The 27,975-nt window shown below is 42.5% G+C and overlaps 1 protein-coding gene across 6 annotated transcripts in view; it reads left to right on the top strand.

The window, feature by feature from the left end:
* Nucleotides 1–27,975, top strand: part of VTI1A (vesicle transport through interaction with t-SNAREs 1A) — a 561,291-nt gene that overhangs the window by 263,624 nt on the left and 269,692 nt on the right. The window contains exon 9 of one of the 6 annotated variants that reach the window (XM_059051712.2): nt 13,143–13,274. The exons of the other annotated variants lie outside the window; for them this stretch is intronic. Within the exon in view, the coding sequence (XP_058907695.1) occupies nt 13,143–13,251 (109 nt within the window). The 3' untranslated portion in view covers nt 13,252–13,274. Of the gene's footprint in view, nt 1–13,142; nt 13,275–27,975 lie in introns of those variants that run through there. 6 annotated transcript variants of the gene reach the window in all.

Below are 27,975 nucleotides of genomic sequence, written 5' to 3'. Positions count from 1 at the left end.
ACAGTTTCCATCAAGACAGCCTCCAACTGCAATTGTGGAAATTGGTGGAATATTCCCAGGAGGAGCTCCAAGGATTGTAAAGCTGAATAACGTCTTTGTCTCAAAAACTTATGTGAGAATCTGGGGTTTTTTTCCCCTTTTCTCCTATAAGCATTTTGTGGCTCACCATTGCAGACACTGCATGTCTTTGGTAGCCCACAAAGTCCCCATATTAATAGTTGTTTGCTAGTTGTGGTCACTTAATTGAAAAAAGCTGGCATGGAGATATTATAGGTCTCAATAGGTCATTTTTGTATCAAGTGTGATGTCATTACCTTTGACTAAACCCCTTCCAAATCCAAATTCATTATAGTTCTTTAAATGCATTAATAACATGTAAGAGGGTAGACAGAAAGCTGGAGAAAAGACGTGTGTGTCCTTAAATATGGCAGTCATCTACAGTTCTGCCATGGCGTATTGCCAGTGGTGCATTATACAATTCCAGACGGCACGGTTCTGTTGGTACTAGTTTCGGATTTGCTCTGGGAATGAGGTTAAAGAGGGTGCTAGACTGGAGTTCTCTTCCTTGCCTCTCCCAGAGCAGATCCTGGGAGACTCCATCCCCTCCCACCAATCAGACAGCTGCCCCAACCTCTCTTGGGGATTGTGGACTCGCACAATTGCTCACTCCCCGTGAGTTCCTAGGCATCTCGTTACCCAGTACTGCAGAGGCCAGGAAGATTGAACTCCCTTGTGTGAGCTGTGCTTGGCTTCCTCAGACCCCAGGGCTTGGGCAAGTGTGGGTATGAATTCAGAGACTCGACAGATAAGTGTTGTGGTTTCTCATCAGCTCGCCTGTCTTAACTTGCTTTATTTTCTGTGAGATTCTCTCTTTAAATAAATAAATAAGACAAAAACAAAAAAACCTTTCTTACAGAAATTTATACAACACACGGAGAAAAAAAACAGTGCAGTGAACCCCCATCTCCCAACACCCAGCTTTCACAGTTAGCAAATTTAGCCATTCTTGTTTTCTTTCCCTTCCCTTTTTCTTTTGTTTTCCTATACAATTTTAAAGCAAATTCCAGATATCTGATTTTAACTGTACATATTTTAGTATGTAGCTCTAGTACACACAGCATAACTTTTCAAAATACCTGAATCACACCTAACAAATTTAATAATGATTACATGCCCTGCCCAGGTTCAGTTTTCCCTAATTGTTTCACAAACGTCCACACACAGCTGGGTACTTTGAATCAGGATCCAAACAAAATGCCCCTGTTGCATTTGGCTGACCCAACCTTAAGCCTCTTTTAATCTATTACAGACCTTTCTCCTGTTTTTATGGTATTTATTTGTTGAAGAAACCAGATCATTGTCCTTTAAAAATGTCCACATTATGTATTTGACCTATTGCATCTTCATTGTGCTGTTTGATATGTTCCTCTCCCCTCCATACTTCCTGTAACTTAGTGGTTAGCTCTGAAGACTTAACGAAATTCAGGTTCAATTTTATCGCATCGGGAGGCATAACAACTTTTATTGATGTCAAGATTGATCATTGGGTTCAGATGTGGTCAGCCTGATTCAGCCATTATGAAGTTATCTATCTACCTGTTAACCTGATAGTTTTAGTAACTTAATAATCACTGTCTACATCCATTAGAGGTTACAAAATGGAGATTCTCAATTCTACCATTCTTTCTGCATTTATTAACTATTATTCTATATAGAAGAACTTATTATCAATTATTGGGTTACTCTGAAATACAGTTCATACAAGAAAAGCAGCATAAAAGCCTCTTTCCATTTATTTATCAATTTTTAGAATATTGCCCCCAGCAACCTCCAAAAGTGACCAGTGAGGTTTGTTTGTTGTTGAATATCATTATAAACACTTAGGGTTTTATCTATTTCATATGCATCAGTCCACTGTAATCATTACTCTTTTTGATGCTCAAGTAGCCCATCTTTCATCAATGGGAGCCCCTTCTAGTTGCCTCTGGTCACCTTTTAACTTAATTCCCCTAGTCTTTTCTGGCAGGATAAGGTACCCCAGGCTTCTGGCCTAAATCTGGAATCAACTATTTCTACAGGGAGTCCTGGTTCCTCTCCATGTATGTAAAGACCACAGTCTGGGCACTAGGAGTAGATTCCTTCTTAAAATCGTCATGTTTGTGTTGGAATGGTGACCTCATCTTCCTGGATATCTCATTATTCCCGCTCTTTAAGGGGCATCTGGTTCCACCTGGATACTCCCTGCCCCACTCACACTTATTAACAGCCAGTGCTCACCGCTCCTCCAACCAGACCCTACCTCTTCTCTCAATCTATCCATCCTTCCCTTCTAATCAGATGCCCTCACTCATCTTTGAGATTCTAAGACGCCAATGTGGGGAACACTTCCCTTTATTTCTTTATTTCACAGACTTTTTTTTTTTTTTTTTAATTTCTTGAAGAGAGTTAACCTCCTGTTGCTATCCAAGCCTTCGGTAGACACATCTAGTCACTTTCTTAACCCAGAACAGCATGCTTTGAAACACCCTGGAAATAGCCAGCCCGGTCACCAGATCCGGGGAGGCTTCATGAAAACCAACAGTGCCCCAGGTTGTGTGTGTTTTCCTGGGAATCATGGGTGGTTGCATGTTAAAACTTTTAACTAGAGTTGCCGGGTAATGAAAAAGTGTTGAGAAGTTAGTTTATCTGAACCATTTTTTCGGCCGCATACCCGTTTGAACATGTGATGAGAACTAGGGAATTTCTCTCTAGAAAAATGCACATACACCCAAAATGTTACAGACAATCTCATGGTCTTCAAGGACTTCAGACTATCTTGGAGTTGAATTAGTTTTCACAGACTAGCTCCTGCTTTGCACCGGCTTGGTGGAGGCTGCAGGATTTGCAGGCGGAGCCGGAGTCTGGGCAGAAAAACACAAAACGGGAGTCAGGGTGCCGGCTTTAAATTGCTTCACTGGACATCATTCCTTCTCTGGTCTAGAGCTACTCCTGGTGCCGGTCCATGAACTGTTTGCTGTTATCCTACGATGTTGTAAGTGGAGAAAGCTAGAGTAGGCATTTAAAAACATTTTAGCAATTTGCCATTGCCACAGCATCCAAGCACGTGGTCAGTGGACTGGCCTCATCAAACAGCACGTAAACCATTGTGCATGCTGTTGAGTGCACATGCGCGTGTCTTGTCACGTGACTAGGACTCCATATTAGTCCTCGGAAGTTTGGAAATGAAACACCGAAGCAAGAATTTTTCCTTCATCTAAGATAGTCTGAGAAGCAACAGCCGTGGAACCCCAAATGCTTTTGCTCTGTGTGTTCTTGTGTTGTCTGAGCCCGTCTTCCTCCATCATCTGCCTCTATCACGCTTACCTACAACAAGGGACACAGTAGGCACTCAGTAAATCTTTACTAAAAGAAGACAGAGCAGAACAAAATTGCTCTCCCAAGAGAGAAGCCACATTCTTTCCCTAATGATACCCTGCAGAAAAAGAATCCTGATGATCCCCAAGGAGTTGAAGTTGCGTACATGAAGAAAATATGATAGGAAATAAATTATAAGCAGTCATTCTTCAAGGAATGTCTCCTAGAACGTGGAATAAGTAGAGTAACGTTAAATAGCTGTTCCTCACTGTGGAAGTCGTGAGCTTTTGGATGGTTTGTATTTCAGTGTACAAACCACATGAATTAACAAGTCATAGTAACAAATGTGGTCCAGTTTCAGGGCAGAAAAAACACCCTGCAGTAGAGCAGTCACAGATATAATACTACTAACAGTGGGAAGAAAATTATTTAATCTTCAGAATAAGATTTTGTAAGTGAAAGAAAAAAAGATACAGTAGTGTACTCTGTGCCCAGTTTTTCCCTTCCTGTCATCTCTTTCCTACCCTCCCTGAGGATCCAGGATTAGTAAAATCCACTCTTTGAAGGAATCTCACATCTTTTCTTTAAAAAGTGGGCTTGTGAAAGGTCACCTTTAGCTCTCAGGACTCCAGGCTGTCTGAGGACCAACCAACCTTAGTAGGACTCTACCCTCCCCCACCCCAACCTTACCCCCCAAGCCTGGCCCCAGAAGAGCCCCCGCCACACTCCCAGCATGCCTTGCAGCTGCCCTGACACTGTGTAGCACGTCTGACATGAACGAGCTGCCGAGGGGACAGCATGGCTCCAAGTCACCAGCTGTCTCACTTACCAGAGAAAGGGATTTTACCGCAGGACAACTTCTCAGGATCTGAAGCCAGTCCCTGCTTAAGACAGACCGTCTTCCTTCCTTCCTTCGTTCCCTCCCTCCCTCCCTTCCTTCCCTTCCTTCCTTCCTTCCTTCCTTCCTTCCTTCCTTTCTTTCTTTCTTTTTCTCTTTCTTTCTTTCTTTCTTTCTATCTTTCTTCAACTTTTTAAAATTGAATAGAATCAGAAATATTATCTTCCAATAGCAAGAGAAGAAGAAAAATTGATAATGCTTCACACCATTGATGAACTCAGCAGTAGATGGTGTAAGGGTCTGTGTGGGAGAGTGACACCTGGTTTGTGTTTATCCACAACTGTTAAGTAAACTAGAAATTTCTGGAAATAGTTTTGCTTTTTAACGTCCTCTTAGAATAACACAGGCTGTTTGCCCTATATCATGAAGAGAAAGAAAAAAAAAAAATTTGTTCTACTTACCATGCATGGGGCACTAAGGGGATAAAGGAGATTGTCCATAGTATGTGGGCCCAGAAAATACACAAGTGCTGAAGTCTGATATGACCTTTGTCTCCACAAATAAAAAAACTCATAACCCTAGGTATCACCACCACATTTTTTAAACACATGTGTCACAAAGGGCTCAGCTTAGTGACTATTTTCAAGTACAAATGAATTTCCTGAAGTGGAAGAGAAGAAATAGAATCATACCATGTACACATACAGAGAGGGAGAATTGGGGGTCAAAGGGGCTTTGGTTACCCCTAGTGTTCTCCATCAATATCTACCAATAAACATTCCCTGTACCAATGCCCTGATTCCCATATGGGAGTTTTATGGTTACTGATAGTAGCATGATTATGGTAACCATTTGTAGACCACTTCTATGTACCAGGCATGGGCTAAGCCCTTTATGTTAGTGGATTTTTAAAAACCTTTGCAATAGCCCTAAGAGATAAGTGTTTTTATTACTCCATTTTGCAAGTAAGGAAACAACTTACTCAGATTGTGTGTCTCCTAAGTGGCCAAGCTAGTCTAGGAACCAGGTCTAACTTCTCAGCTTTAACAATCACACTGGCCTTTAGGGGTCTGTTTATTTGTTTGTTTTTGCTTTTGTCTTAAAAGTTGAAACAGAGAGGTTCTTTTGCTCCTTGGCTAGAAAGGTTCCAGACCACTTTTTATCCTCAAACTCACATAAGCCATCAGAGAGGCTAGAAACTGGCCACAGCGCTATCACTGAAAGGTAATAATTAATGAAAAAGGTGTCATTTAAAGAGGTCAGTGACTCAAAGCATATGTTTCTCTTGGATCAACTTTCCTAACAGTCTTTAAATAATGTGTTGCTATCAGCACAGACCAAAAAGAATGCAAACAGACCTGAACAGTTTAAACCTCTGGGAAGAAAAATACGAAAATAAAGCTGTTCTTGTAGCCTTAAACAACGACTTACACTTCTTTTTCTGCAATAATAATTGTGATAATTACCACTTATTGTGGGACTTTTTTTTTATACCAAGCAAAGTGCTTATCTTTAATCCCCAGAGATTGGAACTGTCTCGGTTTTACAACTGAAGAGGTTCTATCACTGTATAGGATCTTAGAAAGACTTCCCCTCCATGAAATTGAGCGTATTCAAAATATACAACAGGGGAATTCCTTGGTGGTCCAGTGGTTAGGACTCTACACTTCCACTGCCAGGAGCCCAGGTTCGATCCCTAGTCCTGGAACTAAGATCCAGCAAACTGCACAGTGCAGCCCAAAACAAAACAAAATCCAAAATACACAACAGTGGTAACAGGAAAAACAGCACAGATTGCTGCACACTTCCAAGGGATCTATACAAAAATACCCTCTAACAAGTCACAAACAGTGGAGGAACAGCACCCACTATGGTGTGGTACGTTGTCATTGGTGGGACACGCAGCAATGAAGACACAGGTCCACACTCCTTTTGAAAATCGGCTAATCGTGGGCTGGACACCTTTGGTGTAACCTGTAAAATACTCTCTACAAAGACTTGGAAAGGGGACTTGTACCTTCTTGGGGCTGCGATGGTACTACCAAGGATCATGCCTGGCTGTGATTCTGGAGAGTTCCTTCAACCTTCTTTGTGAGTAGCAAACCCGAAACTCCCCAGAAAGTTCAAGGGTCAAGGGTTGGGCATCCTGACCTCAAATCCAGGAACCTCAGCACCAGGACATCTCTCCCCAGCAGCGTCACATGGAATGAGTTATTTAACTTCTCCGGACCCAGGTCTCATTGACATACTTCTTGGCAGCACGGCATGAAAATAACGCCAGCCATTTGTACAAATGGCACTGAGCTCCTTAGAAGATCGCATGAACTAGCTGGGTTATTTTGAAGGTGGAAATGGGCTTGGTAAGGAAGAGAGATTATAGCCGCCGGTAATCCATAGGTTTCCTCCATTCTGTGACCCTCGTTTCTCTGCATCCTTAAAGACTATGCTAGAGCTTAAGTTTTTTATTTCTACTTATGAGAATGCTTCTCTCGGAGTTTATTGATAATTCCTGCCCTCACACGCCTTTGTATAGCAGAGATTGGGCCCTGCCAATGGATAGTCACCTTGTGGCTTGAACCTGTCAGTCCAAAGAGTGACTGTAAGAGGTACTTTTAAAATCATTTAGAGTGAGGGTTGGTGCAGAGCCGGCATGCCTGGGTGTCAGTTCCTGCCAGTCCACCAACACATGGAGCCCCTGTGACAGGTGACCTGTTGACATTGGCAGTTCATTTCTTATCAGTCTCTGAGACTGAGCATTTCTCCTTCCTATTGATAGCAACTTGCACCTTTAGGATTTTCTTAAACGCCCCTCTTCCTTTCCTCCATGTCCTCTTTTCTCTTTCTTTTCCTTTCCACTTTTCTTCTCAACATTATACTCAACCACTGTGTCAATAAATCCAGTAAGTGACCATGAAAAGACCAATTCCAACTGCAAAATGGCAGCTCAGCCACAGCTTGGAAAACACTAGGGAAAACGAACTTAAGTCATCAAAGACTTAAGAAGAGATACTAGAAAGATGGGATTTCACATGAGATGTATATTACAGTGAAAATTCTGCTATAAAAAAAAAAGAATCTTTTAAATTTTTTTCCCTGATAGAGTCAGAATAATTTATACAAAATGCCAAGAAATGATATATAATTAGTCCGGGTGATATATAATTTCCATTTGATTATATATATTAAAGTGATTAAGCAACTTCAGTTTTTCTCTGGTAAATATCTGCCTGCTTTGTTCCATTCTGGGTCTGTAATGACTGTTTGTATCAAGTGTAGGACTCGTTCAGAACCAATGGGAGCAAAGGTTTGAATGCCTTAATCAAGCTCTGTTGACTGATATCTGTGAATCTGGGAGATAACGTGAAGCCAGCTATATGGGAGGAAAAAACTGAAGGGAGATTTACATCCAATCTAAAACCATTGTGTAATTTTTGCATTACTTTCCATAAGAAAGTTGAGTAAAATGGTATAACTGGAAAGCCGTATTTATAGAGAAGTTATTCAATAAAGTATCTGACATCACCAATATTTTTAATAATGCTTAAAATAAAATAAAATTTTTGACATTTCAGTTTTTTGGGTTTTTGCGGTACGCGGGCCTCTCACTGCTGTGACCTCTCCCGTTGCGGAGCACAGGCTCCGGACGCGCAGGCCCAACGGCCATGGCTCACGAGCCCAGCCGCTCCGCGGCACGTGGGATCTTCCCGGACCGGGGCACGAACCCGTGTCCCCTGTATCGTCAGGCGGACTCTCAACCACTGCGCCACCAGGGAAGCCCAGACATTTCAGTTTTTAATTAATGACTTCTATTTACTTTTTGTACAGTGCTTCTCTATGTTTATTACCACATATTTATAGCAGTTTTTCTTTTTCCAATTAGAGGATAGGTTTCATCCTTTATCTTTTCAGGTAGCTGATCCAAGACATTTTTATGTAAATGGATTAATTAATTGGTAGCCTTCATTTGAAACTTAAAAAGAATGTAATCCTTTTTGAGAGGCATTAACTGTATTTTCATAAACAATTCTTAAGCACCTTGTCACACAATTAGAAATTGTTTGACAGCGGTAATCATAATAAAATGCATTACCCCTTACCACATCACCTTTTTTTCAAGGTGATTAAAAGAACCCATTCATTAAAGGCTGTGTAGAAATTTTGCTTGTAAAAATCATGTTTTGGGGAAACTTACTGGTACATAGTCAGAAAACTTTGGAACAAATGACATCACAAGTTCAATTTCCTATACAGCCTTTGTGAGTAGGCATCTAGCTACAAAAATGTACTGAATTGGGGGAAAGGCAGCTACACCTGGCTTTCTTTGAGAGCCCGTAAGCCCCTCTGCCTTCCAGCCCTATGATTTATGCAAATCAGAAAGCTCTGGCGGTCTCCACTTCCTGGCCGGGCCAGCATAATCCACTTCCTTCGGGTTCATGTGACCATGCAAATTTGAGCCCTCCTGAATAGTCCCAGAGGGGCTGTGCCTCTCATTATTCCTGCCCCATTCTCTGCGCAGTGCAAGCATTCAGACTATGAATGGACAAGGGTTTAATTGCTCACCACATCTGTCAGATCAGATACGACTGGAGAATGAAGAGAATCCCAGACAAGCCCAGTCGTTTCTTTGCAGTGTTCCTCAGGGCCGAGGTCATCCAGCTCTGTCTTCTAGGGAATATTTTCCACTCCTTGTTTCATGACCCTTCTGGAAAACAAGGACTCCAGCTTTTGGAGATCCATTACTGGGCCTTTCACATTGTGTGTGGCCTTTACAAATGTTAATTAATCTTCCTAATGATGCACTGAGCCTCAGGGAGCCCTTTATTCCCCCAGGGCTTCTGATGACCAATATGAATGCCAGAAAGTTTTCCTTACTGTTTCCTGACCTACAGGCTCCTCTCTCTGTGTGCTTTGCTTCTTCCCCCTCCCCCCAAAATGTCTCCCACATGACAGATTGACTACTCACATTACCAGGTCAGCCAGAGTTTGACATAGTAAAGGCGGATGGTCGAAGTAGAGGATACACCTACATGGAATAGGGTTCTTACAGATTAAACATTCCCAAGGCCAGCAGGCCAGGCCCTCCAAGGAAAATGCACATAATAACAGGTAGGAAGGAGGGTGTCTGCTGGGAGCCCAAGAGACGATTACCCTCGATGAAGGGGCGCTAGCATACCCTCCCTCTCTGTGTCTATATTCTTTGGGTTTAAGAGGAGGTTCTGGGCATGTGCAACTCAGGAATATAAGGTTCCATGGATTGTCATAGTGTTGGGGGGGTTCTGGTTTTGTTTTGTTTGTTTTTCCTTTTATCTTTTTCTCAAATGAAGTAGAATTCACAGGACATAAAATGAACCATTTTCAAGAGCATCATTCAGTGTCATTCAGCACATTTCACAATGCTCTGCAACCATCACCTCTATCTAGTTCCAGACATTTTCATCACACAAAAAGAAACGCCTGTACCCAGTAAGTAGTTACTCCCCACCCCACCATCCTCTGTCTCTGTGGATTTACCTACTCTGGATATTTCATATATACAGAATCATACCATATGTGATCTTTTGTGACTGGCTTCTTTCATTTAGCATAATGTTTTTGAGGTTTGCCATAGCATTTTACCGTGGCATTTTCTGGGAGTTTGTGTGTGTTTATCATTCTTACCCCATCACAATTATTCTTCACATGTTCTCTGTCTTGGATAATGGCTTTACCCTCTAAGGACGCCTGAGGATCAGCATAGACCCGTGTCTTCTCTCGCTCCTGCAGTCTGTAGGAGCGTTCTCTAGGTTCTGTCGATTGCACATCTGAAATACCTCAGGTCACTTCTCATTTATGCTCTTACATCTCCTGCCCCTTTTCAGAGACCATTCATTCCCCAGCTGGTCTTTCTCAAGCACATATCATCCTGACCCTGTCACTGCCCAGCTCAACCCTTGACTGGCTCCTCCCCACCTTCGAGCAGGGTTCAAGCTCCTTCCCCTGCTGGCCCAGCCTGTCTGCAATCTGTTCTCCCTCCTGCTGCCCTCAGTCCCATCCCACCTGCTACACCACGTCTATCCGACAGCATTAGGCTGCTCTTGGGCCTCTGACCAGGGCACACACGCCCTCTGCTCTGCCTCTGTCCCATTCCCTCCCGAAAATGTCTTCCTTCCCGCCATCGCAGCCGCTGCTGCTTCCCGCTGCAGAATTCCATCCCTCCTCCCTCTCTTGCGTTTTACCTCCTCACCTTCCCTGATCTGCGAGTCAGAATGAATTCCTCCTTTCTAATCCCATGGCTTTTCCTTCTCCAGAGAAAAAACTATGGGCCTGTAAGGAGCCAGAGAGAGAGGAAACCAGTGTGATGAAAGTAACAAGGACTAACATTTTAAATTATTTTCGTCTTCTATTTAATTCAAAGTTACTCACAATGGTTTACCAGTTTCAATTAGCAGAAAATGCAACTTTGCTTTTTTTTTTTCCTCCTCAGATTATGTTCTTCATTACAAACCTCAAGAGTTTTATATGCAGTTGCCAAAAATCTTCTTTTTGACAAATTGCACAGGATGCATTTTGGGATTGTGTGATAGAGTTGATTGAATTTAGGCCAAGTTCTGTACCCTGATATCTCTCAAAACAAAAATACAGATGTAGGGCTACTCAAAAATTTATCTATTTATTTTACCCAGCCCTCCAAATTCATTGTCTTTGAGAATAATCAATTGGATTCTTTTAAAATTAAATGCCAAGTAAACGGTGCAAATAAAACAATTTTGTTTGCTGAGAAGTAACTGAAAATCTGCAGCTAATTACAAATTGGCAAGCTCTGAACCTGCAAATAGCTGAAACCCTCTGCTGATGTGTTGTTTACAGCAGGGTTCAAACTGGATTCCTTACACCAGCCATCCACAAGTTATTAATCAATACTTTGCCAAGTTCTATACCTCACCTTCAAAAAATGGTAATAAACATTTAATTTTCAATATGGGCTTCATAAATAAAGCTTTTAAAAACTAGCGGAGGAGGTGTAATTGGTTAGAACACACAAAGTCTGTTCTTGAGTTAATGTGAGTTGGCTTTGGATTTAAGTACCCTGTTCTTCCTTGACTGCTCAGGAATCCTACAAGTCCGTTGAAATTAGTATCTGCCGGTCTGGTCACTGAGTCCCCTATAGCAGCACTCCACTGATACATTACAAGACCTTTTTAATTGAAATTCGGGAGAAAAGCAATATATTTGTGGGCCACAGAGAGACAGGGATCAACTAACTTGATTTGCTATTGCTACAAGCAGGTAAAGCCGAATTTACAAATGACTGCATTCTGAGTGGTGGTTTAACCACACACACACACACACACACACACACACACACACACACACACACACACACACACACACACACACATTCTGATGCTTCCACACCTCTCAGACTCCATTTCCTACTGTTCTTTCTCTCCCAACTGACCTACATTCACTCTTGTTCAGTCTCTGCCCCTGTTGCTCTGTTCCTGGAATGTTCTTCCTCTAAATCTTCACTTGGCTGGCTCCTTCTCTTCCTTCAGATTTCAGTTTAATGTCAGTCTTCAAAAAAGCTTTCCCTGCCCACCTAACCTGATACCTTGTACTTTATTCTCTTTCTTTGTTTATTTACTTGATAATTGTGAGATGCCTCCACTGGATTGTAAGCTATACAAGCACAGACACCTTGTTTATCTTGTTCTCTACTCTAACCCTGGGCCCTGGAATAGTGCCTTGCACGTGGTAAGTTCTCAGTAAGTACCCGCTGGCTGGCTGGCTGGCTGGATGGGTGTTTAGGTGAATGGATAGATGGGTGGGTAGGTAGATGGGTGGATGGCTAGATTAGAGGGATGAATGAAGGAATAGTTACATTGGTTGGAACAAGCAGCAGAGTGAAGACAGAAATTGAATGCTAGGAAGGACATGATTCTAAAAGCATCTTCTTTGATAAGAAACCAAAACCTCTTCTGAATTCCAAAATTAGAGACTTCTTTCCAAACTGAGGTGCATTCAGAGGTAAGAGATGGTGAGACATACTACACAACAAATACTCTTCAACTTTCACAAGGGCTGTTCTGTGGAAGAATCATTAGACCTATCTCTGTGGCCCCAAAGGCTTGACCCAGGACCAGTGGGTGGAGATTACTGGAATGCATATTGTGGCTTAAAAGGAGAACAACTTTCTCACTGAGAGAGCTGCCCTGAATGGAAAATTAGTAGTGAGATGATGTTGGTGGAAGGATTTATATACAAAGTACCTGGCTACTTAGCAAGGGTGCTTATCCCAGGGGATATAGGCATGCAGTGTGCTGTGGTTCTAGATGACTTGTCTGGGCTCTTACTACCCTGAAGCTCTGTGGTTCTGTAATGATCAAAGGAGGAGCCTGCTCAATAGTTGACAATTATTTTTAAAAGGAGAAATTCCAATGAGATTTGGATTATTCATTTGGTCCCATAAGGAGATAACTAAAAAATGATTTTTAACTGAAAGATGTTCCAGGCAAAATAATAAGGCTGAATTCTGAAAGTCTCTTCCCCATCTTCTGTTCCCTGGGATGCCTGGGACAGGGCATGCAGTATTTTAGGTACATTGTGAGCGAGGAGCCTGCATTCCCAGGAGGTGGCGGGGATGGCCTGTAAGGTCTCAATCCAGCTCTGTGATCTTAGGGCAAAGCCTCTGTGTGTGAAACGCAATAGTACCTCCAAAATAGAACAAGAGCACTCCATCCATGTGAAGATGACTGTCAGGGTCACTGAGACCTACAGTGATCTGGCAAATTAAAGCTGTCTGTGGCTTCCTTTCCTTTCAGGACGTACTTTAGGAGATCAAAAAAAAAAATTTTTTTTTTTTTTATAAATTGATGATTTTCTGTTGCTGAGTCATTTTTCTTGCAGTTCTTTTTGCTTTTCCTATTTATTGTTGGTTTGATCCCTGAGCCAGGGCACTGTTGCCTTCCAGCTGGTGTGAAGGAGAGAGCCGAAGATGCAGGTCTGTGCCCCAGTGGGCAGCTCTAGGCATGGCCGTGAGGCCCTCCTGCAAGTCCACCAACGTCCAGAGATCAAGATGAATGTTCTGGTCGGTTAATGAAGTTTGGGTTTGTCACTGCACCACAATCCAGTTGTTTCCCTTGCCAATTCCTGGGGTGAACAGCATGCTGAGAGTGGAGTATGGGAAGAGAGTTTAGATTTCTCACCTGGTTTTCCAGCCATGCTGATACATTGTCCTACGCAGGAGGCCTCAGTCAAGCCGCAAGTAATGTGGGCTAGTCACTGGCAGAGCATCCAGAATGTTCTCTCTGCCTGCACTTCCCTTCATCCGGGTAGAGCTCACTCACCTGGCAAGGCTCAGCTTAAATCTTAGCTTCTCTTGGGAGCTCTCCCAAGCCCTCATTTGGGGTAACCGTTCTTCCCTCTGGGCCCCCTTGCTGACTTCTGTCTCCCCTTCAGTTCATGGTATAAATTACACGGTGCCGAAGTGGCTCTCCTGTGAGATCCTTGAGGGCAGGCATTGTGTTTCCTTTTTCTTTATATCTCCAGAATACAGTGCCCTTCCTGGCACATAATGGGTCCTCAGTGAATGCCTGATATATTGGGACAAAACGACTAGACACCTGAAATATTAAAGGAATTAATATTATGTGAGTGGAGAGTAGTAAAGACATGCAAAGTTCTATGTGAAACTCATCTTTTCTCCCCAATACAACCTGATTAAACAGTGACAGTTTCTTCCTCTATTGAGCCACCTGGATCTTAATGGTTATTTTCTTACAAGGTTGTTGAGTTTACAAGATGACAGAACCGTATTTACCTTGGACTTGGGGCTGTCCTCTATTAAGGAGCTTTCAGCAAAGCCTAGGAGTCAAGTTATGGCATTGCGGGCTAAAAACCAGTGGGGAAACCCTGGGGGAAAAACCCTCATGGGTAAGAAGCACTTTGTCATCTGGTCCCTGAGTCTTATGGACTTAAGCAGTGACCTAGCTGAGTGATCCCACAGTGAGGCCTCAACATGTGCCAAGGCCTTAACTTGCTCTAAATGGGCTCCGGATTCCCAGGGATGCAGGCAGCCCCTCAGGGTCAGGGGCCACCATGCTGCCAGTGAGGCAGGGCAGGTGGAATGTTGCACAGCTGCACCTCTGCTTGCATTTCCCAACACCTCCCTATCCCACAATGACTGGTCGTTGGCATGCTGTTTCTGCCACCTTGTCATCTCAATGGCTTGTCTGGGGTCTCAATGGCTGTATATGTGGAGTGCCTGTCCCCAGCCCTTTTTTCTCCAGACAAGCTCAACTTCACTTCCTCTGGCCTTATCAAACCCCTTGTTTCCAAAACTGTGAGCCACTTGGGGAGTCGAACTCGACTTCTCCCTCCCAACATCCTCCCGGCTGAAAGTAATGAGAAAAACTGTTGACCGTGGTGAGATGTCCATCCTTCCCATTCTCCCCCATCTACCATGACTTAGAGGGATAAGCCTGGAGAATTTTGTCAGCTGCGTTTCCTACTGCTGGTGGTTATTTGGCCATCTCTGATTCGAGCTCAGCTTAAAGAAACATATGGCCCCAGATTCTGCAATGCTACAGATTTGGAACTTTCCCATGTTAAAAGACTTAACAGATGAAATATGGTTTTCTGTACCTCTTTTCATTGACCGTCAAAATAACAAGTGGTGTCTTGTCTTTCAACAGAGACACTCTTTTTACTCAGTTATTCAATGAAGAATGTGCTGTTGTCTTTGCTGTATATTTTTATTTTATTTGTAAATTGTGCGTGCTGCGTGCTATGGAATACTGAAAAGCTATACACCCTGGCTTGTTAGCTGACACACAGTATGTGTGATTACAAATTGTTTGAATAACAGTGGACTATTGAACTGCCATCCAGATGTGTGTGGAGTTAACTGTGGGAATGTCCACAAAGGAGGATTATCTTTCTGGTTGCTGGGTCCAAGCCCCCCAGAAAGTGGAAACATAAGCGTGGAAGCTACTCAAATAGAACAGTAGCTACAAATGGCTCTTCAGAAGCAAAATTAATCATCTTTTTAAATTACACATTGCAGTTAAGACTGAATTTGTTCTTCTAAAGTAAATCAGGCAAAGAAAATACCAAACAACAGCAAAAGAAGTTGCGGCTTTGAATGGCCTTTGCAAACGGTTTAGTCATTTTATGTTTTTAATTGTCTACAAATTCAGAACATTGTAGACTCAAGATAAGACCCTGACCATCCCAAGTCTCTGAGCTAACTTCTTGTGTACTTTATCTGCGTTTCCGGCACTTCCTTCCATCTTGTCTGCTGCACCGGATACCACAGTCATACAGTAGTTGGCGTCCATAGTCCTGGCCAGGGGAAAACAATACAGAAATCCCATGTGAACATTTCCTTTAAAATATTTGAACCACAGTGAGATACTACTTCACACCCAGTAGAATGGCTAAAATAAAAAAGACAATAACAAGTGTCGACAAAGATGTGGAGATATCAAAACCCTCACCCACTGTTTATGAGAGAGTAAAATGGCATAGCCACTTTGTCCAACAGTTGGACAGTTCCTTACAATGTTCAACATGGAGCTGCCATACGAACCAGCATTTCCACTCCTAGGTATATGTATCCAAGAGGAATGACAATATAGGTTCACATAAAAACTTGCACATGTATGTTCAGAGCAGCATTATTCATAATAGTCAAACAGCACAAACAACCCAATGTCCATCAACTGATGAATGGATAAATAAAATGGCAGTTTATTATTTGGCCACAAAAAGGAATGAAATACTAATACAACCTGGATGAACCTTGAAAACATGCTCAGTGAAAGAAGCCAGACTCAAAAGACTGTGTATTATATGAATCCATTTGTATGAAACGTCCAGAATAGGCAGATCTATAGAGATAGAAAGGAGATTAGTGGTTGCCTAGAGCTGGAGGGGTTGAGGGAAAATGGAGGGTGACTGCTAATGGGAATGGGTTTTCTTTTTGGAGTGATGAAAATGTTCTAAAGTTGCTTGTGATGATGGTTGTACAACTTGGTGAATATACTAAAACATTGAATTTTAAACCGTAAATGGGTAAATTGCATGGTATATGAATTATACCTCAATTAAGCTGTTTAAAAATGAAGGCAAAATAAAGAGTTTCAGGTAAAAAATTTTAAAGGTATTTCTAGGTGGTTTTTTTTTTTTTTTTAGAGAATCATGCCTCAAATTAGGAAGTCTTCAAAAACCACATATCTGGACTTTTTTTGGCAGCATGAAAAGAAGGGGAAATGGTTTTAAATTTAGTAGCTTATGTCCTTTCTTCCCCCCCTGGAATGAAATGTCTGTTACTTGTTCAACAATGTCAATGCTTTCTATCTCCACTTGGAATCTACAGCAGTAAGTTGGCACCCAGCCATCAAATACCTAGATTTACCTTTGTGCAATAAAGCTCCCTTTGGCAATGCGTATTGAAATATATCGTTTTGAACCTATTTTAAATTCTGTAGCAAGCAAGTCAAAAAAAAAAAAAATTTAAATCATGAAACATCAACCAAGTCAGAGGAAACAAAGAAACGAACAGGAAATCCTCTCTAGATTCTGTTCTCACTCCACTTTCTATAGTTTAATCTAAAGAAAAATGTGGAATTTCCTGCGGAGTGATTAATAGGCCAGTGTGGTGACATACAGGAACTCTGAGCTTGACCTTGCAGGTAAAGGCTAACTGGTATGTTAAGTTGATTACACAATTTCCTCTAAATAAGTTGACAAGTGGTTTGCTCAGTTGCCTTGACTTTTGCCCTTATAAATGCACACTTATAAATGACTTGCTTTTTCAGCTAAAGCAATCCTTATTTTAGATGTGACATGTGTTAAGTAAACAGACTGATAGGGAACTCAGCTTCCTAGCCTTCATAGCCAGGTCAGATTAGCAGAGTTGCTAGGGGACATGAGTTGGGGCAGCCTGAAACTTGGCTTTGAGATATGGCTGTATTCGTAGGGCATGAGAAACCCAAAACTGTTTTCGTCCTTCCGGTATGGTGAAGTAGACTGGTGGATTTGAGAAGATGATTCCACAAACAGCTCGAAATATTCCAGGAGTAGAGGTGCTAAATGGTTTGCAGTAAATGACAATAGGTTTATCTCAAGTGTTTACCTCTAGTTTATCTCTAGTTCAGGTCTCCTTTCAGGATGTCAAGTCTGTAAGAAAATACAGCCTCTGGTGTTTTGTCCAAAAATATCATGGAGAAAAGGTTTCTGGTCAGCATTTCTGTTCTATTATCATTTTCATAGGAAGAAAATGTAGTCCTTTTATAGTCAAGAGGATATAGTTTATTGACATATTTTTATTTACAGATGTACTACTTCCTTCTATTTAAGGGGAAAGTTAACAAAAAGCCACTATAAGGAACAGGAACTGTTACTTCAGATGATAAATCAAAATGATGCTTAGGAAAATAACTGGTTATTTGTAGATTTATAAGTCAAGCACCTTTATTGAACTTAATATATCCTGATTTGATAAGCGAAAAGAGCTTTGCTAACATTGTTGATTTAGCTGGAATCTATTTGTGTGTGTGTGTGTGTGTGTGTGTGTGTGTGTGTGGTGTGTGTCTCTTCCTGAATGAGTTAAACATTTGGAAAATGAATTGATTTTTATTTGTATATACAAAGATAATGCCATTTATGCTTTCCAGGTCTAGAATATGACAAGCCTTGAGCTCATCTGGAAAACAGAACATTATTAGGACTCAGAGGTTAAATTTACCATTCCACCATCAAATCCATGAATGTACCTCTGAAACAATGTGCAGACCCATTATAAATCATCTTCCTTCACATTAGCTCTTACAGAAGATGAAACTCGCCAGTCTGGAAATGTTTACTACTTGCCACAGATGTCTCTCTTAGACATCTTTTTGTTTATTTCATTATTTCAGTCAGTCATCCATAAGTATTTGCAACAAAAGAATTGCCATCCATCTTCCGGCTGGCTGTATGCTTGGGCAAAGGACTGGGGCCAATCTGTCCTGCCGTGTGGCTTCCCCTTGAAAGCTGTCAGTACTCAGTAACCATTAACTGTTAATAACAACATCCCCGATGCATGTGTCTAAGCCATGTCACTTCCGCCCCAGCTGCCCAGTTAGACGTACTCACGAGATTTTTCACACTCAACTCTCTCTGCTTGTGGAAAGTTAGGATCTCCTGAGGTTTGGCTTTCAACTCAGCATGGTAAACCCAAGACTGACGAATTTCCCACCACAAAGGACCAGTCAGAGAAGTTTCTGCTGCCGCTCAATTTTCTCTCTCAGGAGAGTACCCTTTAAAATTAAAGGATAAATACTTCTGTTATATACATTTTAATCAAATATTTCAGAAATTTAAAAATAGGACATAATAAGTGAACACGCTTTGTAATAAATGAACACCCCTCTTCCCAGCACAAGCTTAAGAATTAAGATTTTAGGGCTTCCCTGGTGGCTCAGTGGTTGAGAATCCGCCTGCCAATGCAGGAGACACGGGTTCGTGCCCTGGTCCGGGAAGATCCCACATGCCGCAGAGCAACTAAGCCTGTGAGCCATGGCCGCTAGGCCTGCGCGTCCGGAGCCCAACGGGAGAGGCCACAACAGTGAGAGGCCCGCATACCGCAAAAAAAAAAAAAAAAGAATTAAGATTTTACGAATACAAATGAAGCCCCCGTTCCATCTCAGGAGAAGTTTACAAGACCAAGTGCACAGCACCTTGAAGAAATACACATGAAATATTGGGAGCTGCCCTGTGAGAAGAAGAGAGATGACATGCTTCTGGAGAGAAAATGCACTTTTCTCTTGTTGGTTTGAGTTTTTTATATTCCAGATATCTAAACCATAAGAAATTGCCGCTCTTCAGTTATTTTCAAACCTCAAAGGTGACAGTTTTCCATGGTTAGCCTCAGAGCAGAGAGACAGATATCCACTGCATATTACAAGAGGAAACCAGGGCTTTCCTGGTGGCGCAGTGGTTGAGAGTCCGCCTGCCGATGCAGCGGACGCGGGTTCGTGCCCCGGTCCGGGAGGATCCCACATGCCGCGGAGCGGTTGGGCCCGTGAGCCGTGGCCGCTGAGCCTGCGCGTCCGGAGCCTGTGCTCCGCAACGGGAGAGGCCACAACAGTGAGGCCCGCATACCGAAGGAAAAAGAAAGAAACCAAAATCCAGGTCACATCTTCTCTTGTCTAGATAGTTAGCTTGGACTCAGAATTGGCCTCCCTGCCTCAGTTCTCAGCCCCTTCCTATGCAGCCTCCACGCTCTTGCCACAAGCATATGTATATCAGATCGAGAATCAAGACACGGAAGCTGTCTCGATTATATTATATATATATAGTGGAATTCTTACTACAAGCCAGCTACCTTGCAGAGGCTGCCACTTTACATAACTCATCTCATTTCATCCTCACAGGAAACTATGAGACATCCAGGGGCAGATCCAAGTTTTGTGGAATCCAAATTTGGGGATACTTTGATGAGGGGAGGTTAAATTCAAAATTAGTTAATATTTGTTTAGGTTAAGAAAAGAAAGTACAACAAAATTTTAAAGGCAGTTAAATACTACAGACACCTCAAAGTTCAGAAAAATCACATAGTTTTATTAATTAACCATTTGACATGCATTTATAATACTTTTTTCCCCTATATTTTTGGTTGCATATTATTTGGTCATTTCTTCATCTAACAAATATTTCATAATATCATTTTCTATGACGAGAATAGAAGGATGCTCAGTCTTTCCTCTAACGTGGCTGAGCAAACTTTATTTTAAATTACAGAGAGGTTTTTTTTTTTAATTTTTTTGCGGTACACGGGCCTCTCACTGCCGTGGCCTCTCCCGCTGCGGAGCACAGGCTCCGGACGCGCAGGCTCAGCGGCCATGGCTCACGGGCCCAGCCGCTCCGCGGCACGTGGGATCCTCCCGGACCGGGGCACGAACCCGCATCCCCCGCATCGGGAGGCGGACTCCCAACCACTGCGCCACCAGGGAAGCCCCGGAGAGTATTTTTAAAGCTTCTTTTTTGCTTCATAGTTCAACATTAGTAATATGTAAGTTTTTAAGATCGTCGTCAAATGGAAACATCTCATTTTTTTCCCAGATATGGAGCTGTGAGATTTGGAATTGTTTCCACACACTTAGCTTCTGGCTCCGTGCATTTCTTTCTGTACCTCTCACATGCCTCTGGAGACCATTGCTCTAAGGCATGTTCGTATGACAGTATGGCCTCTGGCCCTGGCCCTTCATGTCCCAACACTAGATGAGTTGGCCGTTTCCAGCCCAGGACAGCTAGCAATAACCTACCCAAACATGGAAATGGCTGTATAACATGTAAGCATATCCTGCTGCATCCAAAGTAAATTATCCCTAACTCAGCTTTTGCCCATGGTCACCCCAGTGCTACCCAACACAAGGGAGAATCAGAGCAGAAAGAGACGTCGTCCTAAAGGATTGCAGTTAATATGTCTTATGTTTACAAATTGTACAAAATATTTGACCAAGTGAACATATTTCTAGGGCCTCTCCCAGGGCCTTGGAAGGAGCCCAGACAAGTGAGAGACTGACCCTGAAGGCTGGATGGGAGCTGAGAAGCTGCATTTGCTTTTGCAAACTTGAGCAAGGTCACTTGGGTAGCAAGTGACAGAGCTAGGACTTGAACACAGTCTGTAGAGGCCAAACTCTTCTCTATTAAATTATGTTAACTCATCTTTTTTTTAACTTTTTATTTTATATTGGAGTGTAGTTAACAATGTTGTGTTAGTTTCAGGTGTACAGCAGAGTGATTCAGTTATACATATACATGTATCTATTCTTTTTCAAATTCTTTTCCCATTTAGGTTGTTACATAATATTAAGCAGAGTTCCCTGTGCTATACAGTAGGTCCTCGTTGGTTATTCATTTTAAATACAGCAGTGTGTACATGTCAATCCCAAACTCCCTAACTATCCCTCCCCACCTCCCTTCCCCCCAGTAACCATAAGTTCATTCTCTAAGTCTGTGAGTCTGTTTCTGTTTTGTAAATAAATTCATTTGTATCATTTTTTTAGATTCCGCATATAAGTGATATCATACGATATTTCTCTTTGTCTATCTGATTTCACTCAGTATGACAATCTCTACATCCATCCATGTCATTGCAAATGGCATTATTTCATTCTTTTTAATAGCTGAGTAATATTCCAATGTATGTAGGTACCACTCTTCTTTATCCACTCCTCTGTCGATGGACATTTAGGTTTCTTCCATGTCTTGGCTAAGGGTGCATGTATCCTTTCAGACCATGTTTTTCTCTAGGCATATGCCCAGGAGTGGGATTGCAGGATCATATGGTAGCTCTATTTTTAGTTTCTTAAGGACCCTCCATACTGTTGTCCATAGTGGCTGCACCAATTCACGTTCCCACCAACAGTGCAGGAGAGTTCCCTTCTCTCCACACCCTCTCCAGCATTTATTGTTTGTGGACTTTTTATCGATGGCCATTCTGACTGGTGAGAGGTGATACCTCATTTTGCCATTGGTCAACATTCGCTACACCAAAAAGTGGGCATTCTCGAAACAGATTTGCTCTATTCCTGTGCACCCTTGGGCCAACTTCCTTTAAGACTCTGGAACGCAAACTCTGCTGGAAACAAATTTGATCATGACGAAGATTTCCCAACAGCTCTGTATTAAACAAAACCCACTGCCTCTCCTCCACCCAAGCTCTAAAATTCATGTTGCTTCTCATCCAGCTAGAAATATTTCTCAGGCTGCCCCAAGGGTTGATAAATATAGTACAGTCCCTTAACATTTATTCTGGTGTCCCTAAAAGTGGGGACACCGGAAGTGGTGGGACAGTCCTCATTAGAAGGGGGACAGCCAGCAGGGGCCCTGCTCTCCATGCCCTGGCGCCTGCAGAAGAAAGGCTTTTTCTGATAAACCCTCCAATGTCTGGAACCCGCGGTTGTGCACATGGGCGGAACGCTCTCTCACAGAACAAGAGTGTTTGCCAAATCAGGGGCTGAAGTATCTTGCAAGTCCACTTGTTCCAGAAGAAAGACAGGATAAGGAAAGTGGCAGAAGCAGTGATAGGAAAGGAGTTTTTCGCACTAACAAGCGTGAGCTGATAAGCCTGACCTGTAAGGCAAATGTTGAGGGTCCTAAGTACACCTCTCAGGCCAAAATTAGCTGAGCAAATTTGATTTGGCTTTCCATTTTATAGCGGGAAAAAAAAAATTCCTAGGAAGAAAGAAAACTCAGCAGGTATTGCTATCACAAATGACAGATTTGACTGCTTAACTGCTAGATTTTCTGACTGAATAAGTCAATGGAATCGCTTTCTAATATGCCTGAATTGTAGGGTGACATGATAAAAATATAGTAATAATAGATTTTAGTCCTTGCTATGCTCCAGTCCCTGGGCTGAGTGTGTTTACATTGCTTATTTCATTTGATCCTCGTAAGAACCCCATGAGGCTGTTTCAAATTACAGATGAAGAACATGAGGCTTAGAGAGATTCAGTAATCTACCCAACGCAGCCACACAGCCAACAGGTGGTGGAGGCTAGATCTGAACCAAAGCAGCCAGACTTGGGAGCCTGCACGCTTACCTACTCTTATACATGGGAGAGGTCCATCTACACCCCATTCCTGTCTCCCTGCTCAGGGATCACCCTACCTCTCTGAACAGTTCCTATAAAAGGGGGAGTACTTTGAGAAACTCACTGTTACTTGACATATGTATAAAGCAAACAAGGATTATTTTTATTATGTGCCACAAGTACACTTATTAGCTTTTTGTTTTTCCTTTTAGGGTGCCTAGCATAAAACATAAGAATATTGGTAAGGGAGCAAAATAAATATTTATTGAGCTCCACCCCTGCTTGGAGGCCCAAGCTGTGTAAAAGGAAGCTGTCAGAAGGGTTAAGGAGAGTGTGGCTGCTTCCTTCTGGCAAACTCAGGGTCCTGTGAAGTATCTAAAGTCATGGTACTGTTCCTTGGAGGCTGAACAGGGTTCCCTGTGTGTTACTCATGTGTACCTAAAATCTCTTACCAGGAAGTTTTTGAAAAGTTCTCCAGAAGGAAAGCCATATTCACCTGGTCCAGGTTTAGGGTACAGTGGCAGTTCAATGCCAGACCAAGGGTCCCAGGGGAATCACCAGCCTGGGCCTTGTAGTCACACCGGAGAGGAAGTGATGAGCCAAGGCCAGCATGATGAGAGGGAACCTCAGGAGAATATGTGCTCCATCCCCTCATTTCACAGAAGGGGAAACTGAGGCCCCGGGAGAGGCAGTGACCTACTGCTGGTCACGGTGGGAGCAGCACTAGGCTTCCTCCTTAAGACACTCCTTCTACCATAGGCTGCTGACATGCTCGCCTCAGCGCAGCATCACCCAAGCAGACGGGCATCCTAAATACTTCGTGGCAGTTTTGTCATCCAGCAATGAGATTTGAGGTTACATTTCAGAATTGTGATGAGGAGACGGACTTCCAAGAGAGGCTATGCCTTTTTCCTAAGGTGGTTAGATTCTCAGTCTATAGCAACAAAAGAGCTATTTAAATAAACTCTATTTTATTCCTACAGTTGGTGACTCATCTACAGTAATATGTGTTATCATATTACCTGAGCCAACCACATTTTCCCCAGACTTACATTCCTCAGCAGAGATGCAGGGAAATTGCCCCACAAGTTCCTTATTGCTTGTTCCAAAAGCAGGAAGTGCCCTGAGTGACTATCTACACAAGTATCTCACACATATGACACCTGTTAGTCTTTTTCTCTCTGAGGTACCTTGTTTAACCAAATATACTTGAAAAGAGTTGGGGAGAATCAAGTTATTGTGCACATTGATCCATCTTTGCCAATAGAATATTTTTGAAGAAAATGATATTATCTTATACACTTTAAATATATTCTTCTCAAAACCTTGAAGCAACAGATTGAGCTCGTTTAAATAATGGAAACATCCTCTGCATAGGCCAATTAGCAAAACCAGTCTTCACTGTCCAATGAAACAATCCAAGTGGACTCGTTTTCTTATAGAACAAGTCTGACTTCATTTTTTCCATTTAAACATATGTGTTAGTACATGTCCCTGGGAGAAGCTTGTCACTCTGAATTCTAGTTCTAAAGTAGTTGGGAAGCTATTAAGGAGGTGGATGTATGGAGCACAGAGCTTCAAGCCTCTCTGTGAATTTGTCACAAGGCAGGTGTAAGGTGCTGCCACCATCAGTACATCTTCAGACACTTTCTTTGCTTTGTCCCTACAAGACTCTCAAGAAAGCTGCATTCTTTGAAAATAAGTTAGGAGATGAAACAGGTAAAGTTATTATACTTTCAGTGAACAAAAACTGTCAAAATTTGCACCACTCCGCTGTACAATATGTCTGAATTCAGACCATCCTGTTACCCACTGAGCACCGTGCATCCCCCTTCACAGGATTATGTGTGAAACTGGGAGAAACTCAAAGCTCCAGCTTGGATATGTGGTCTCTTTAATTTAGCTATACTCCAATTTAATACTTTTAAGAGAAGTCTTTACAGGTACTGAGAAAAGGCCATGTTCATGGCAGCGTTGGAATAGCAGAAATTTAGACATAAAGATTCATCAGTGGGGCGCTTCCCTGGTGGCGCAGTGGTTGAGAATCTGCCTGCCCATACAGGGAACATGGGTTAGAGCCCTGGTCTGGGAAGATCCCACATGCCGCGGAGAAACTAAGCCCGTGTGCCACAGCCACTGAGCCTGCGCGTCCGGAGCCTGTGCTCTGCAACGGGAGAGGCCACAACAGTGAGAGGCCCGCGTACCGCAAAAAAAAAAAAAAAAAGAATCCGCCTGCCAATGGAGGGGACACGGGTTCGAGCCCTTGTGGGGGAAGATCCCACATGCCGTGGAGCAACTAAGCCTGTGTGCCACAACTACTGAGCCTGCGCTCTGGAGCCTGCGAGCCACAACTACTGAGCCCGCGTGCTGCAACTACTGAAGCCTGCATGCCTAGAGCCCGTGCTCCGCAACAAGAGAAGCCACCGCAATGAGAAGCCCGTGCTCTGCAACAAGAGAAGCCACCGCAATGAGAAGCCCACGCACCACAACAAAGAGTAGCCCCCCGCTCGCCGCAACTAGAGAAAGCTCGCATGCAGCAATGAAAACCCAATGCAGCCAAAAATAAGTAAATAAAAAATAAAGTATAGAATCTTTAAAAAAAAAAAAAAAAGAGTGGTCCCCACTTGCCACAACTAGAGAAAGCCCTCACACAGAAACGAAGACCCAACACAGCCAAAAATAAATAAATAAATAAATAAGTTTAGTTTTTTTAAAAAAAAGATTCATCAGTGGAGGAGGGTCAGTACAACAGAACACTGTATGGTAGTTAAAATACATAAGTGAATCATACACACATGTGCACACACACATATGCATCCTGGAACTATTGTGTTGAGTCAAAAGATAATTTTTGAAGTGCTGCATATAGAGCATTATGTTAAAAAAATAGTACACCTGTTTATAGGTACATAACTATGTAGTAAAAGAATAGAACCATGAGCAGAAGCACAGGCTACTGGGGAAGGGGTGTCGACTGTATTTTGTAACATGTTATCTTTTCAGAAGAGCAGCTCAGCCTTCCATGTTATTAAATTGATTATTGTATTTCCAGAGGAAACAAAGAGACTGATTTTTAAATATGTATCCTGTGCATCCAGTGGGAGAAGGGGCTTTAGAGTTTCGGCTTAGGCTTTTGTGGGAGAATAAAGGAAGTGAACTGACCTTTCACCTCGGACACTCCATCAGGCCCAAATACAGGCTTAAGAGAATTTCCATCTTGGAAGGGGATGAGTCTGGTTGGACTGCTTATCCCAAAGTTATTCCCTGATTTTTGTTTTTAATGAAATTTGACAAATAAAGTATGTGCATGAAGGCTCCTGTAGAATGGCCTTAATTTGTGCTTAGGAATGCATAATTTTATCAGGGTCTCGTAATTAGATATTGTGCAATAGAATAAAAAGCAAATACTGCTCGTTCCATGGCAACAATGTCCTTTAGTACCTATCTTTGAGATAACGAAGGTTTCCATAGACACACGTATCACATGGGATTTTTTTAAATAGACATCCAACAAGAAAATGAAAGTTTCCCAATTGGTTTTCCCCTGATTTTAAGGACAAGTGTATGAACATGTGTTTTGTTCTCTTCTTTTTCTACTGTCTCCTAGATGTGAGTTGTTTCTCCCCCTTCTTTATCTGTTTGAACTGTAAACGTGGATGCTGCAGGTTTCGTAGTCCTATAGAATAATTTCAGTGCTTAAACTGGTGTTTGGTGTAAAGTGCTTATCTTTTCAGGGGAGAGAAAAGAATTAAGATTGTGGTCACTTTCTTTGTAAGGACTGAAGAAAGGTTTCATGGGATGGTGGTCTGTCTTTTAGCAGAAACAGCACTGACCGGCCAGGGCATGGACTAGAGAGCAAGCTTCTAGAAGGCAGGGAGTAACCTCTGTGATGCCAGCATCTAGCATTGCAGACACACAGTAGGTGCTCAACAATTAACTCCCTGCTGGTTAACTAATCATACAGAGGGAAGACAGCAGTGTTGAATAATTACTAAGGAAAGACCGTGAAAGATGCACCTTCACTTCTAGACCAGAGGTCAGATATCTGAGTGAGCAGGTGGGTCACATAAATGTGCCAGGTGGGGCTGGCCAAATGTTACACAACAGGAAGTGGAGGGCCTGGGGTGAACCAAAATGTGCATAGACTATCCTTTTTTTTTTTTTTTTTTTGCGGTACGCGGGCCTCTCACTGCTGTGGCCTCTCCCGTTGCGGAGCACAGGCTCCAGACGCGCAGGCTCAGCGGCCATGGCTCACGGGCCCAGCCACTCCACTGCATGTGGGATCTTCCCAGACCGGGGCACAAACACATGCACTATCATAAAGCGTTCAGTCCAAGGTTTTTCAAACATTAACTAAGCCAGACAAAACAGTCTAATTTGCATTTCTGCCTAGGCTGTGAGGAATGTAATTCTAGTACTATATTTTTTCCAATATGAGAGATGGCCAAGTCCCAAACAGGTTAAGGACCATTCCTACCAAGCGCCAGTATTAAGCAGCTAACTATGCAGAGGATATTGCTCTTTACTAAGTGGTAATACTTTGGGCCAGACCAGCTCTGTGCAGGGCCAGTTCTGGAAGCAGCAGGCTCTCTTTTTCTCACTTTGGAATTTGGTTGAAATTCACCTGTAATGTTCACCAAGGGCAGTCTAGAAAGGGAGAATACCCAGCAGTGTATCCCACACCTTAAGAGGAAGGGTCAGTGGAATGCGAGAGAAGCAAGCCCATGGTTTTGTGGTCTGCTAAGAAGCATGTGACCTTCAAATCATTGTTTTAAATACCAGTGGGTCAACCACTGGTATTCTGTCCAACCTGCTGCCTACCTGGGGTGATCTCCTAGAGTCTGATTCACTGCACCACCCAGTAAAGCTTGATTGGTTGTACATAAACATTTCTAGTACAGATACTCTTGGCCACAAGATTTTTGCTTCAAGAACTATTAGCCCAAGTCCCCCCCTGTGGGAACACATAGCCTCAAGTATTTGTAGATGTCCTGCCCAAGATACGCCTAGGCTGAATTCTGGAAGCTATTTCTTTTATCTCTTTCATTTCATTAATTGCATTTAATAGCATGATTGGAATTGTTAGGGCAAAGCCCTTTGCAATTTTATTAGCATTAAGCAATTTTATGTGTGGCAGTGAAGTGTGCACCTTGAGAGAATATTGAGCACATTTTAAAAAGTGAAGAGAGATATTGATATATAGTGAGAGAGGCAGAG

Source organism: Kogia breviceps, chromosome 2 (assembly GCF_026419965.1).
Source record: "Kogia breviceps isolate mKogBre1 chromosome 2, mKogBre1 haplotype 1, whole genome shotgun sequence".
NCBI classification, from domain to species: domain Eukaryota; kingdom Metazoa; phylum Chordata; class Mammalia; order Artiodactyla; family Physeteridae; genus Kogia; species Kogia breviceps.
The sequence above is the reverse complement of the archived record's forward strand: the minus strand, read 5'-3'. Positions and strand labels throughout refer to the sequence as shown.